The 15,421-nt window shown below is 43.2% G+C and overlaps 1 protein-coding gene across 2 annotated transcripts in view; it reads right to left on the bottom strand.

Moving 5' to 3' along the window:
• Positions 1 to 537: 537 nt before the first annotated feature.
• The window catches only part of ZBTB8A (zinc finger and BTB domain containing 8A), a 129,995-nt gene continuing 115,111 nt past the window's right edge, over positions 538 to 15,421 (bottom strand). For both annotated transcript variants that reach the window (XM_069223378.1, XM_069223377.1), the window contains exons 3-4: positions 11,329 to 11,498; positions 538 to 6,452 (exon numbers count right to left, since the gene is read on the bottom strand). In XM_069223378.1, the coding sequence (XP_069079479.1) occupies positions 6,102 to 6,452; positions 11,329 to 11,498 (521 nt within the window). In that variant the 3' untranslated portion in view covers positions 538 to 6,101. The remainder of the gene's footprint in view (positions 6,453 to 11,328; positions 11,499 to 15,421) is intronic.

Raw genomic sequence — 15,421 nt, 5'->3', positions numbered from 1 at the left:
TGCCAAGGAGTGTTAATCAATCCATGCTAGAATAGCGCACAGTATTTTTGAATTTCAAAAAAGCATTAAAAAATAAAATCTTGCTCTTCTTTTAAATAAAAGGTTTGTATGTAGTTACATGTGCGGTTATGTCGACTCACATCATTACTTACAATGTCATGCTTCTCAACAGCCACAATATACTTAAGAGTATGCCTCCAAACCTCAGCCAACACCTCTCATACAGACCTAACTACAATCAACACCCTTCCAAGCATGCACTGTAAAATAGCACTCAGGAAGATGATGCAAACTGGAACACCCCTCAGAACCCCATCAAGGGTAAGAATAATGATGTTAATTGTATAATGCAATACAATGTAAATTCACGTTTCCAGAGTTCTGTAATGTTACACCTCCTTCTGTGTGGAAAGAGAAAAATATATTGTGGAACAGGCACACTTACACAATAACTCCAGCCCTTCCCCCTATTCTGAGGGGACAATGTTTATAACTAAAAGTTGCAACTTCCTGTTTAAAAAAAATAAACAAAGGAACTGCTGAGAAAAAGCTTTATATGAGATCCAAGGCTGTGTGCATCGTAACGTGGTTTTGCAGCCGTGCATTCAGTCCAGCATTGTACTACTTATTTTTTTGTAACAATTTCAGTACATGCTGCATTAATTTTTAAGAATCCATTATTAATACTGTCGTATTCATTCCTCTTACATATATGTAAAACACTCAACAATTTACAATAGAAAAATTCATCTATGACAAAAGATTATAGTTTGTGTACAGTGTAGCAAATACATACAACCTTTTTACATGGTAACAAATACATTTAAAAATGTTCTTTTTCTTTTTTTTTAAAGTGTCACAGCGGAAGTTAAAAGTGGTCCTTATTCAAATATTTCAGAACACGGTAATCATTCCAGTGCAATAAAACAAAATGGTTCCTTACCTGTAGGAGTAGTTTTGTAGCTTAAAGAATGTTTCTGGATTCACATGCTATGCATTATTTCTCCATCTAGTGGGTGTTCCTTTCAGTCTTCCTTGTCTTTTTCTTTGGTGCCATTGAGTTGTGGACCATTTGTAACCGTCTCTCTCCTTCATTGATGTCAGACACATGCCCCAGGAAACCACTCAATGTAGTACCCAACTTAGGTTCAGTTTTTTTACCTTTTTGCAACTTGTATGGTTTCCTCTTCGTATTCCTTGCTTACCTTCTTTCTTTGCAAATGCAACTCATCTGGGAAGGCGGGAGGGTTGCATGTGAATCTAGAAAATTCTTTAAGCTGCAAAACTACTACATGCATGTAACCCTTTTATCTTGCAGTGTGAATCTTTTCTGGATTAACATTGCTGTGCATTGATTTCATAGTGGCATCATTTTACATTGGGAGGTTAAATTTACAAGAGTGTGCCTTTGCAGACATGTGTTTTAACCCTCTTTGTCCCTCCTGAGCCTCCTTACAGGCTTGAATGTCCACACAGTATTGTTCTGTTAAGGTAAACACAGATGATCACATGGCTGTCCTGCAAATGTTTTTTAAGAATATGTTAACCACAGTGGTAAGTGTTTTTTCTCACAATGTCACGCCTGCTCTTTCTGTGAAATGTATGAATTGGTTGGACTATCCATCCGCAATAGTTGCTTTGGTGATTGGGGAACCTTTGCTTGCTTGTGCAAGCAGAGAAAAAAACAGTTTTCTCTTTCTGACTGTTTTGTCGTTTGTAAGTAATATATAATTGTCTTTATAACATCGAAAGTATGTAGGGCTCTCTCTCTTCCTGTATTGAGGCTGCTTGAAGAAAGCAGGTAATTGTATGGCTTTATAACATGAAAACAAGATACCTCTTTAGAGATAAACTATGGTTTTGTTCTCATCACTACCCTGTTCATTTACAGATAGGGTTCCTGTCTTGTAAGCCTGGAGTTCACTAAATCTCTTTAACGATGAGATGGCAAGCAAGAAAGCTGTATTTACTTTTAGATAGTTGAGTTACACATTGTGCATCAGCACCAGGTTGAGATTCTACATTGGTGTTGGCACTGCCCTTTGGGGTGCTATCCTCTTTACTCCCTCTTGGAATCATTAGATAGCTGGTGTGGTAAAGTAACTTCTCTGAATTACCCTCTCTCATTCCTTGTTCAGTAAAGGTGTCAGATGCTGGGTCACTGTAAAGTCCTGTGTTCATCTCCTACGGCCCTTCCTATTACATCAGTGTATGAATCAGAGGAACACCTCCTTGTGGTTGCCATTCTGACTTCTATAACTATCTGCATGGCCCCTGCAGGTAGGCTTAGGTAGGAAAATTCTATGTCCTGGGACGCCACACTGCTAGGCTCAGGGTAGCTAGTTCTTCTTCTGTGTTTTGTAGCCTTATCCTTTTTTGTACAACCCACTTACATAAACTATGTGCTATTTTGGACAGCACATGAGATTTTGTCCCACCCTCTTTGTTCAGGCAGAATGGTGATGGTGTTGCCTCCATGGGTATGAACTGTCTTCTTCCCCGGCATGTGATCGGAAGGCTTTTGAAGAAGGTGCTGAGTTCAAACACATTTATGTGTTTTACTGCTTTACCCGGGGTCAAGAAGAGACCTTATGTTCAGCTTTTCAATGTGAGCTCTCCAGGCATGCATCTGTTGACTGGCTACTGTGGGAGTCGGAAGTTGAATGGTCTGCCCACTGTAATGTTGTTTCCTTGTATACTGTGTCTGTGTCAACCACTAGATCCTCCTAACTCCTGGTTGTGTGTGACCATTGCAGTTGTAGTCACTCCTAGAGTGGTCACATGTGAAGTCTTGCATGAGGTAGTTAAACTGTGCAAGATGCCAGCATCCCCATCATTTCCCCCACTGTCAGATAAAGACCCTTCTGGTAGAGGTAAGCTTGCTCTGTTAGTGCCTGGACTCCCCGTTACAGGGAAGGCGTTGGCTTTCATCATGACCAGTATTGCCACTCTCTCCATTTGGGGGTGATTTTTCTAAGTTCAGGAATAAGCCCAGCTTGTAAAGAGTTCTTATCACAGTTATGTTGCCCGGGGGCTGGTTGAGCAATACCACCTTTACCAGACAACTGTCTAAATACTGGCAACCATATATTCTTCCTCTCTACAGATGTGCTGCCCCTACTGCAAGACACTTTGGGAAAACCCTTGGAACTAACTTTATCCCAAAGGGAAGTACTCTGAACTGATAATGTACCATAACAAACCTCAGGATTTTCTTTTGTTCTGTGTGCATTGGTATGTACAGGTAGACATCTTTGGGGACTAGAGTCGCCATGTGGTCTCATTTTTGCAACAGTGTGATGACATTCTGCAGCCGTCATTTTGATTTGTTGTGTCTTTATAAACCTGTTCAATGCCCGTAGGTCTAATAGGGACTAGAGTGGCTTGTCTGGTTTTAGCACGAAGAAATAGAATAAATGAACTTCTTGGTTCCTTTTCTCCAGTGATACTTCTTCTATTGCCGTCTTGATTAAGCAGCTGTTGACTTCTAGCCATAGATGTACCTTTTCTTCTTTGCTGCATACCATTGCCTGCGTTGGTCAGTTAATAGTTCCATGCAATAATCATGTTCAATTAGGTTTAATATCCATCTGTGAGGACTGATTTCCTTCTAATCCTGGATGAACCCTCTGATCCTCTATGCTTGGAATATGAGGGGCTCTGCCGCGAAGACACTTGCTGGAGGATCATGACCTTCTTGGAGTGATTCCTCTTCCACTGGTTCTCCCTTGAAAGCTGTGCAGTGAAGGAGATCCATACTGCCACTGCCTTCGTAGTGAAATAAAGGAAACATGCAATGTTGAACGTGGCAATCTCTCCTCATGGTTATTCTCTTCCTCTGGGTCATTCCTCCTCAAAAACGCCCTTTGCCTTGGCTGTCTCATGGTTTTTTTTTCTTGCACTTCAGCATATTGTCAACTGTGCTGATGAAGTGACTGTATCCTAATAAGGGCATGTTGATTGCTAAGGCCTATACGTCTTGCTTAAACCCCGACACGCTTACAATGCATGTATCTTCATTGCTGTGGCAGCACACAATTGTCTGCAGTGTCGAGTGCGAACTTGAGGCAAGTATTCACAATATTCTTACCCTACTGAACTACTGCTTTTGCCTTCTTTTTATATTTGTCTGCCAGATGTTGCAGGAGGCCTTCCATCTAATCCCATTGCTGGTGGGCGTATTGGTTTAACTATGTGTTAGGGTTTGCAATATGTCGAAGTGCCGCCTTTGACCATCTTCCTTCCCACCAGGTCCACTCACTTGCTCTACTTGCCAGGCAGAAACCTAGTTGCTGTGGGTGTATTTACTCTCTTATATGCCGTTGCAACAATCATGGATTCTGATGCTACATTGCTCTTTACACAAGGTAGTTCTTGGGTAGCGTGCCTGTCTTTCTTTTCTAAACTTGGGGTGATTGCTTACACTGCAGCTGATTCCTTGCATGCTTCTCCACCCCGGTCAAAGACGCTGGGAAGTAACAGCATGAATTAAATCCTCTTCTGTGCTGGTGTTTTCAGAAGGAGGCATGAATCTGCTTGTTCTCTCTCCATCTGGACATCAAAATACATAAGTTCCTTCTGCCCTTCTTTATTAGGGCATTGTAGATTGTAATATTGCCAGGGGCTGAGGGCCTGGACAGTTAGGAGTTGAGCTCCTGCTGTGGCAAATCTGCATACAGCTCTGTAGTTTCCCCTGCATGGGAGGTGTTCACTCGACTGGCCCTTCCTTATCCTTGTACTCGAAGAATTCTTCCACAACCTCTTCCTGTGGTTCTTGTGCGGCAGGAGGTTCTAACTTTTGCAAGTCCTGTTCCGTGTCTTTGTCTCGAAAGTCTTAAAAGGAATTCAGTATTTTTTTAAAGAATCGTTGAACTCTCCATTTCTCTTCATTAGGGCCTCCATTTCGGCCTCAAGGAGCTGTCTTTTTCTTTTGACTTTGAGAGCCTTTTGGTTGACGCCAACAGTCTTTGGTCTTTTCTTCGGCATCGGTGTCAAGACCGCATTTAGAGAGGATCTTTTGCTTACTCCCTCCTGTGGGTATGTCTTACTCCTGCCTGCCTTTTGTCGCCGAAAGTTTTGGTGCTGAAACTGTTTTTGTGTTCTTTGAAGCTGAAGATGTCAGCTCGGCTGCTATGCATCCTTTGTGTATTACCTGACATTTGTTGGATTCAGCGTCCCTCAATGTTCTTTTCAGGATTATTTTCTCATCTGTTTCAATGATTTCTTAGACGTCTGGACCTTCTCTCTGAACCACTTTGGTGTCCTCATGTGTTTCATTATTGCTGGACAATCCCAAATCTTTGAGCAAATAGTGCTTGTGCTAGGACAGTGCCATTATGTAGCGTACCCACCTCTACTTCTCCCTTGTATTGAGAGTTTTCAGCTGAAACTCAGTGTGTACAGCGCACCCTTCAAGTTGTGATCTTTCAAGAGACAAAAGGTTGCACACGTTGTAGTTGTTCTTTTGCACATATCTGTGGTGGCAGTTGGGGCAAAATATAAATTGGGTATGCTCCATACCTTAGTCATTCTCCAAACCCATGAGAGTTCTTGGAAACCCTTAGATGTTTTCTAGATTTCTTCTGCAATTTTGCCTTTCTTCATCGTCTGTTGGTAATCTCGCACAAGCTCCTCGGCTCTTCGGTGCCTCTGAGTTCTTAAAATTTTCAACAAAAATTTCTCCTCTCCGGTGCTCTTTGCTGTGCTTGCAGACTCAACGGTGGAAATAAAAGAATCTGAATATGGTGACTATGTCGAGCGGTTACTGGGGGCGTATGTCTTACATGACCCAAGGAGGGGCAAGGGACCAAATGAGCGAGCAAGAAAGACAAAAAGGAACAATTCCAGGCCCAACTACTTGATGGTGCAGAGGGAACACCACATGAATCCAGAAATGGTCCACACTGCAAAACCATACGTACCTCGTCCCATAGGTAATACAGATGAAGTGCATATTCTGGAATGCATGCAAGCTCAACAATGTCACAAAAAAAGCTTTCTTTGAACGTCAAAACCGCTGTGGTTGGGGGTTCAAATTGCAAGTAACGAATATCAGGCCACTGCCTAAATTATATTTACTATTTCAGTATGATGAAAGCTGCCTAGCTTACACATGGTTTCACTTCCTTTTCCTCAACCTCATCATCGCTGTCATCAACTTGATGGATGACCAAATCTGACGAACCATCGTCCATCATCTCTGCATTCAGTCTCTGCTCACTGCCAACCTGCCACACAGGGTCCTTCTCATCGTCTGGCGAAGGCGAAAACACAAGAGAGGATTCATCATCCTCGTCGTCATCTAAGTCAATAGGCATGCTCTCCACACCAGCCTCAGACAGACATTCATTACAGAGCCGGTAGCGCCTTGTTCCCTCTTGCACAACCTGTCCTGTCAAGTCTGTGACGTGGCGTTTACACTTCCTGCAGATAGGCTTTCCAGCCTGATGGATCTGCATAAAGAATAAAATATAGTATCAACATTCTTGACAAGAAATGCTGTTGAAGGCAGTGAAAAAAATCTACAGTCAAAAGAATGTTAGGTATGGACATCAGTTCAATCCCTATGAAAAACTAAAGTATGATAACACATCTACTGCTCAAGAAAAGAAAGTGGAAGAATATTACAGATAAACAGGAAGAAGACATGATAATTCAGACAAAAGACAAAGCTAAAATTAGTTACAGTAATCACTCTGAACAAAGCCTTGTCCTGTCTACTGCTATAAGTATGAAGTTAATCTGTGTAACATGATATGTCAAGACCCAGAGAGTTGCCCTCACAGACTGCAACTATTATTCCCCCATAGAGAAGTGTCAAAGCCAGGAAATGGTTGCAGAACACCAGCCAAGCACGGCGAAAATTGTTTACTGCTTGTGCTAGGACTTTTACTGCATGTACCATGCCTATGTCAACATATTTGTAGTGTATTGGTAAACCTTCAACACTTGATGGTGCTTGGAAATACAGGCATATATTTCCATCTCATAGGAAAACAGCTGTCTCTACAAACTTTTACATGCTTAGCAGGTGAAACTGTAAGTGATTTACTGAAGTTATTTATTTGTCCCCAAACATGCTGGCATACGTTGCTATATTACAAGCAATGCTGAATGCCCCACTACCTTCGGTCTACCCAATCTGTGCTCTGTGTCCTGCACAATGGGTTGGGAATTGCCTGCACGCCCCATGCAGAGTTGAAATGCTTCTTTTCATTGTATTTTTAAAACAATGTAACTCTATTTTTTATTTTAGAGCCCACATTGCAAGGCCACTGCTGCATGCATGAACTACACGTCACCAAACTTTTCCCACCCAGTTCCTATATATTTTCCGCAGCATGCAAGGTTTCAGCGTAGGATAAGCTCCAAAAGGTTGGGTGGTTGGGTAATGTTAAGAAGAATGAGCAAGTACTGATATCGCTATTAAGGTAACCCTTCTTTTCTCTGTCGCCCGGTTCCCCCCTTCCCAAGTAGTTGGGAATCTGGAAGCTTAAAACATTGAGACTTGGGGGTAAACAGCATATGCACAACCCAGCCCCAAGAAATAGTCCTTGCAGAACTCCTGCTTAAGAAATACATCTTTTCTAGAGGAAACACATGTCGAGTAATGGTGACAGAAAGCATGTTGTCTAGCCACAAGACTGGCTTGCTTAAGTCTACAGTGAGAATGTATCACTGAAAAGCCACCAACACTGCCTTTGCTCTGTAAGAGGAGCATGACGTCTCGCAAGAGTTAGGATCCCCATGTCAGACGATTCTGATGTGCAAGAAACGACCCACTTAGCAAGAAAAACCATTTTGAGTGCCTGGGGAAAGTCAACCATAAGTAAACAAAAAATGTTTTGAAACTCTGAAAGGAGCTGTTCCTTAGAGGTAGAATGTGATAGTGGCAGCAAATCACGAATAATTATTTCTTGGTTTAAATGAAGCCGGGTAAGGGCTATCAGAATATTAGAAGGGAATAGTGAAAACTCTGCCCATGAAGGATTATTCAAGCCTCCTTGAAGAAAAGACATAACTCTTCTTGAAGAGGCAATTCAATTTTCGAGCTCATGACACACAAAGCGTTTCACTCAAACAGTTGTAATTAATGGGCAAAAACGATGTCTAACGTCCTTTGAGAAGCAGGATACATAACGCGAGGATGGCATTGTAAGAGTCTATCAAAGCTGTGTCATGTAAACTCACCTTTTGGGGGAAAAAGGTCAAAAGGAGTTTTCTGGTTTGCATCAGTGGCCGATGGACTAAAATTGTAGAAATCAAATAAGATTCCCAGTCTCAGCCATGAAAGTGTTTAAGTACAAATTCTTATTCATGAAAGTTTGGGATGATTTAAGATTATGTAACACAATCACTTTCGAAGTGTTTTTCTATTTGCAGATGTCTCCATTATTTATGATATCCTTTTCACCCTTCAAAGCCCTTTCCTCCTAAAGGCTCTCCAGTTGAAGGGAGGTGTGAAAGAAATCAATGGATATGGAGCTTGCAAAAGCATGATATTGTTCTGCAGGAAAGTCTCAAAACCAGAATTGGCAGTGTCAAAATGAGACTATGAGTATCATCTCGGAGTTTGTGGACCTCTACAATTTTTAAAGATCTTGATAAATGAGGAGAAACTGGGAAAGACATAAAACCTGCCTTGACTATTCCACTAGAAGAGTTGCTCACACAGTGGGCCTCCCAGCTCCAAGACAGGAGCCATATTCTAGGCACAGTTGTCTGGAGCTGCGAAAATGTCTACTTGATAAAGAGTTATTTCTGGGTGACTGTCAGTATACCTTTGCGAAAAAGAGCATTGTTGAACCTGCAAAAAGGATATTCCTTTTCATTCTTATTCTGCTCGTTAAATGAGACGCAGCAAGAAGGCTATTGTTCTTGAGGGCTGGTCCCAAAAACTGGGTTGTAGGACAGCAAAGTGAACAAGATAGGTTATCTCCCTGCTGTTTAAACAAAATACGTCAACAGTGTTATCTGGACTTCACAAAAGTTGTAGTGAAAGAGGAAAGAAGGATTTAAGGTATTCTTGACAGACCCGCAACAATCCATACAAACGCTCTAGAAATTCAGGCCATTTTTGGGAAATATTCGGGGTCTGTATAAATTAGCACAAATCTGTGGCATTCTTTCTATATCGGTGGATTCCCCAGGTACAGTGGCCATATCTCCCTAAACGGACTCCAGCTGGATTTAATACTTGGGAGTATTTATTATCCTGGATTTCATAGCTTCAGAAGTTTTGGAAATTCTTTTAAACATCTGAGGACATGAAAGAAGGAAGTAATTAACTTTTCCTGCACAGCCCTTGTTGATGGTGTTGAGCCCCTGATAGTTTTGGTTTTCACTGATGAGGAAATAAGGGACCCTGGCACTGCAGCAGGGGGTTCTGTCCCTTGGATTAGTCAAAGGTATGGATCTCATATTATTGAAGTCTTGAGCAGGAGTTGCAGAACGTTATCTACTGCTGCAGTGAAACTGCCTCCTTTCTGGAATCCAGCTGATCCATCAAGGAGCAGAATTTTAGCATCTCTGACTAAATTGAGCCGATTTTACAGAATGGTTCTTGTAATCACTGATGTTATATTGATCTGTTGTAAAAAAGAGAAAAACATTCTGTTAAGGCTTTCTTTTTGGGACCCACATGCTTTTGGCTTCTTACTGAAAACAGAAGACAATGACCTGGAACATACTCCTTTCCGACTGAGTGCATTTACAACCACAGACTAAGCTGGCCAAGGGCCCATACCAATAAAGAACTCATCTTTGTGTTGTACTTGGCATCTTAAAATGAGAAGGTTCAGGATCCGTCCTGCTTCAAATCGTCAAGGACTGTTTGATCAAAGAAGATTCCATAATATTGGAGACTTCAGTGGGATAGAAGAGGTGGGCCTTGAAAAAAGATAGATGTGACAGGCTTAGAAGGTAGAAGAAGGCATAACGACTCCATGGCCTCTGTCATTATGGCATGAACTTTGTTACTGTAACGCAAGTGCCTGTCCTCATTGTATATATCGTCTGAGTCGTATCCAATCTTTGCTTTCTTTGAAGGTAAAAGACAAGACTTTCTTCTAATTTGCCTACGGGTCAGATTCAGGTACGAACATGCCTTTAATTGGGGTTTGTACTTGCTCACATACTGGCAAATGAAACTTGTCTTTAAGAGCAAGGTTGTCAAGAAACTGGAGTGACGTTACAGAGACTACTACCGCCTGCAATATAGTTCAGCCCTTCTTCAGATTGTTTTGACAACTAGAGAATGAACTCTTAAACCAGGCCCATGTAACAACTTGGGTACAAGTTTTATTTTCAGAACCGTACTCTCCTCCAACTTGCAGCACACCTCATGGGGTTGTGTGCTTAACAAAGCCAGACTGGTACCCGGTGACCAGAGTACAGAGAGGTTCTTACAGGGACCATGAAGGGAGACTGGAGGTATTTATCCAAAGGTCTACTGACCTTGTACGGAGATCTGAATATAGGAGCCTGATATGCCTCAATGTGCACTAATCCTGTTTTATGAATTACAAAGTGGCAGAACCATTCTGGGGTACTTTCCATACTGAATGGCCTCTGGAAAGTTAGTCTAGTTCTACGGCAGTCCAGACCATATGAGCTTTTTCTCCTATAGTTACTCGCAAATGTGTGTGGGAAAGTACCCACTCCTAAAATCGGTGGAAGAGGGCACTACTGTAGGAGACATGACCCTCTCACCATTACTGATGGGCTTTTCCAACAAAATGGCACTGCTCTATACTGAATCCCTCTTTTTAAGTGCTACAACTTCCATTGTGAGAGGCTCCTTGAGTACTGGTATCTTCTTCGACACAGGCGGGAGATGGTTTTCAGCCACTAGGGATCAATTTTAGCACACAATGGTCAAGAAGTCACAGAATGGCTGTTTCCCAGGCACAAGATCCTTTGTCAATGGCATATGTTTCAATGGGAGGCAACAGTTTTCTTTTCACCTATCAAAAGCGAAAATTAAGGTGGGACAGGACTGAGGGGGAGCAGATGAGTAAGGGAATGCTCCAGTGACTGCAACATATTATATGTGAAACTGCTTGTTGGAATTGCAATTGTTTTTCTTGACCTCGTTATGTTTAAATTTAAACCTCAAAACGTTCTTGAAAAGAGGAAAGACAAATTAGAAAAATATAACCTTTTGGGAAGGAAAATATGGAAAGAAAATAGCACTGCCAAAAGAGGGGTAAACATCAAGAGAAAAACGCCCTGCATGGTGTGAATGCAGGACAACTGCTTACTATGTTCTTAACAATTCAATTACTGCCCTCTCACTTCATGTATTTTCTGAAACAAGAACATACATACTGTTCGGAAATGGCTGCGTAAATGCTCTAATCTGGTGAATCGTTTGCCGCATGCTTCACATGGATAAGGCCTCTCTCCCGTGTGGCAACGAAGGTGGCGCTTCAGGTCCGCTTTCCTCTTCACCATATGGGTGCAGAAGGGGCACTTGAACCTCATCCGTGGCATATCATCTGTTGCAGAAATAGTATTTGTTGAAAACATATTCAGAATAAAAATCTGATAAGTAGTTCACTGGTATTGTACTGGTTGTTCTCAGTCCACATACGTTTGGATTAACCATTTGCAGAGATGCAGTTACCTTTCTCTGGATTACATATATTAGGAGCATGCACCTTATAACCCAATAACACACGTTCAATTTCAAAGGCAAACACTGTATTTTAGTTGCAACTTGCTCTTTGCCTTCTCCTGCCGCACCGCACTTCCTTCAAGTCATCCTTTTCCCTCCAGCACTGAACGGGGTGGACACTCCCGCTCTCCGTGATCTCTGTTGGCATGTCTGCAACTGGTCCTTCAAGCCGCCTTTACTCTTAAGCTGCTGTGTACTATCTGGGAAGCAGCACTTTTCCCCCTCTGAGAACTCTCCAACCCACACCCATTTCTGTAGCTTCCTTCTCCTCAACTTCACGCTTCTCAGAGCCATGACAAGACACAGAAAGTATATGAACAAATGGTGCTTGTATTATAAGAAAAGCACAAACTTGTAAGTTCTTCAGTAAGCAAAACATCAAATGGGTAACAAGTTTACATCCAAAAGCTCAGATATTTCACCTTGGATTTGATGCAAAGTAGATTATCTAGCCGCACATGCCTCATCTTTTTAATATTCCCCGGGCGTCATAGTGGATCCAGAAACTTTTCAGTAATACCTCGGCCCGCCATCAGGTGGTGCCATGTGGCTCTGCACTGACGCCATTGTGCTCGGAAACTATGTGTGGGGCCCGTATAAGCACCAACCCTGTGTGCCAACGTTGGTTGCTTTCAAGGCTGTCAGTCCCCCTAAAAGCAGAACCCCATCAGTGAATTGGTGGTGATCAATGTGCAGATTCCTTGACTTGGGGTCTTAGTGAATAGAGTTGAACCACAGAATGGGGAGAATGGGAGGGTCAGTGAGGAATCTGCAGCTAAATAGAGTCTCTTTCAGAAAGAGCGTTTCTGAAGGTAAGTAACTGGTATTTCTGATAGAGACTTCTAGCCAGAGATTTCTCACCTTTTGAATAAATATAGAAACAGTACCTACTCAGAGGCGGGTCTGGGACTGGACTCACACCAGAAAATCCTGAAAGTCATGTGGGCAAAGTGATACTCCATGTGAAGCTGGCTGTCCAGACAATAGTGCTTCATGAAAGTATGGAGGGATGCCCACATACTGGCCTGGCATATGTCTAGGACAGGAACTCCTCATACGAACATAGTGATGGCAGCTTTTTGCTTTGGTAGAATGAGCAGTCAGTCCTTCGGCTGCTTTTTAGCCAGTCCACAGCAGATATTATTGTAGGGCACGATCCAACAGGAGATGGTTCTCTTCTGCACAGCTTTGCCTTTTTTTGCTCCAGTGAACCTCACAAAGAGCTGATTGTCCACAAGAGGTTCTTTGACACAATTTATGTAGAAGCTCAGTGCTCACTTCGGGCCTTATACTTTGCCTCACCCATTAGAAGGGTGAGGCAGAACATAGAAAACTGGCAGAGTGATGGTTTGACCGTCGTGGAATGGCATCACAATTTTTGGCAGGAAGGATGCCAGAGTCTGCAGAACCAGTTTGTCTGTGAAAAAGGTAGTGTATGGAGGATTAACAGAAAGAGCCTTAAGCTCAATCACACGCCATGCTGATGTGGTGGTAACGAGGAACACCGTCTTAGTAGTAGGGCGTTGCAAAGGATAGCTGTGAAGCGGCTCAATCAGAGTGCACAATAAATAAGCTAGGCCAGATTAAGGTCCCATTGGGGCATCACAAAAGAAGAAGGAAGAAACAAATTTTGTAGGGTTTTCAAAAATTGCATCACAATTGGTAACTTATGCAAGGAGGGTCAAACTGGAAACAATAAGATGACCAAAAGGGCTTAAAGATAACCCTTATCTGTACCAAACGCAAAGCCTTGTTGGGCAAGAGACTAAACAGATAGCAAAAAGTTCATAACTTGGCTTGGAGGGGGTCAATGTGGCATGTGCTGCACCAAACCAAAAATTTATCCCAACAACAGCCATATGCAGTTTTCGTCAAGGGATGCCTGGTTCCCAAGATGACATCAATCTCCTCAGGAGGAAAGTCGAAGGTGAAGGTGGAATTTGCGAAGGCTCTGGAATAGAACCCTGCGCTGTTGCTGAGGCAGCAGGTCCTCCAGGAGGGGCAGCCGGATAGGAGGACAGATGCACTTCTGGCTCCCATACTCTTGGTGTCCAGTTGAGAGCTATTAGAATGACATGGGCCTGGTTGTTCATAATCTTCTTGAGAACTCAGGGAGTGATATCACGTAAAGTCATACAGAAGTTCAGAATACCACTCAAGGCGGAATGAGTCCCCAAGCGAGAGATGCCTTGGAAACTCCAATGTGCAGAAGTGCTGACATTTCATGTTCTTGTGATGGCAAACATATCGCAACAAGGGTCTCCCCATTTGCAGAATACACTTTGCACCACCTCCAGGTGTCATTGGTACATGTGATTCGCTAGGCGCCGATGGTTGAGCTTGTCTATCCTGTTATTCAATGATGCTGATAGCTGGTTCACAACCAGGAAGATGCCTTGTTGGTCCAGCTATTTCCAGAGGCTCAAGGCCTCCAGGTACAGCGTCAGTGACCCTATATCATCCTGTTCATTGTAGTACCATATAGTGGTGGTGTCCTTCGTGAGGACCTGTGCTGGCCTCTTGTTGTGGGATGGAATGAAGGCTTTCAATGCCAAGCAGATGGCCCTCAGCTCCAGGAGATAGATATGGAGCCAACTCCACCAGAGGCCTCTAATCTGCACCTCTCTCAAATGGCTGACCCAACCCAGAAGCAATGCATCGGTCACCACTGTCAGCTCTGAGAGAGGTCTGCCGATGACCCAATTACGGTCCAGAAATCAGCATTGCAGATCCTGTGCAGTCTCCTCTGGAATCTGAATGTGGGCCCAGAGAGACTTCAGATTCCACTGCAGAGCCACCTGGCATGCTCAACCAGCAAGATGAAGGAGGCCATCAGTCCCAGCAGCCTCAAAGTCGACCTCACTGAAATCCAGGACCAAGGCTGATAAATGGGGATCGTAGCCAGAATGTCCTGGATTCTTTCCCAGGAAGAAAGGCAGGAAACCAAAGCATGTCCAGAATGACTCAGATGAAAGTTAGCATCTGAGAAGGAGTCAAGTGCAACTTCTGCACCTTGATAGTGAACCCCAAAAATGATAAAATGTACGCTGTAGTCTTGAGGTAGCTGATGACTGCCTAGTGTAAGTCCACCTTCAACAGCCAGTCATCCACATGGGGAAGACTGGCACCCCTGACCTCTTAAGGTGCACTGCCACCGCCACCATCACTTTGGTGAACATCCAAGGAGCACTGATGAGACCAAAAGGGAGCACAGCAAGCTGAAAATGCTTCTGTTCTACCACGAACCACAGGTAGCGCCCCTGGGCCAACAGGACGTGGATATAGAAATGGGTGATCTACAGCTCCAGGCCACCATACAGTCACCAGGCCTGAGAGCAGACAAGAACTGGGCCAAGGTGAGCATTTTGAATTTCTCCTTTTGGAAGAAGGTGTTGAGGGCACAGGTCTAATGGGACTTTATTTTTCTTGGGCACCAGAAAGCAGCAGGAATAGCAACTCTAACCACCTTCGGGCATAAGGGCTCGCTCCATAGCCCCTTTAGCCAAAAGGGCTTGCACTTCCTGCCACAGGATGGAAAGGGTAAGGCATAGCCTCTGTGATCAATCGCTTAATCCCATCTGTCTGACAAACTCACGAAAGGAGCGGTGGAACGTTTGCTGTTGGCAAGGTGGGGCAAAAGGACCAAGAAAGCATGTAGTCGTCATGGTTTCTTTGTAATGCTCTAAGGCTGAATAATCCTAGTCCCCAAACAGAAGAGTCCCATTTAAGGACATGTCAATTAGG

This window comes from Pleurodeles waltl, chromosome 3_1, assembly GCF_031143425.1.
Source record: "Pleurodeles waltl isolate 20211129_DDA chromosome 3_1, aPleWal1.hap1.20221129, whole genome shotgun sequence".
Lineage (NCBI taxonomy): Eukaryota > Metazoa > Chordata > Amphibia > Caudata > Salamandridae > Pleurodeles > Pleurodeles waltl.
The sequence above is the reverse complement of the archived record's forward strand: the minus strand, read 5'-3'. Positions and strand labels throughout refer to the sequence as shown.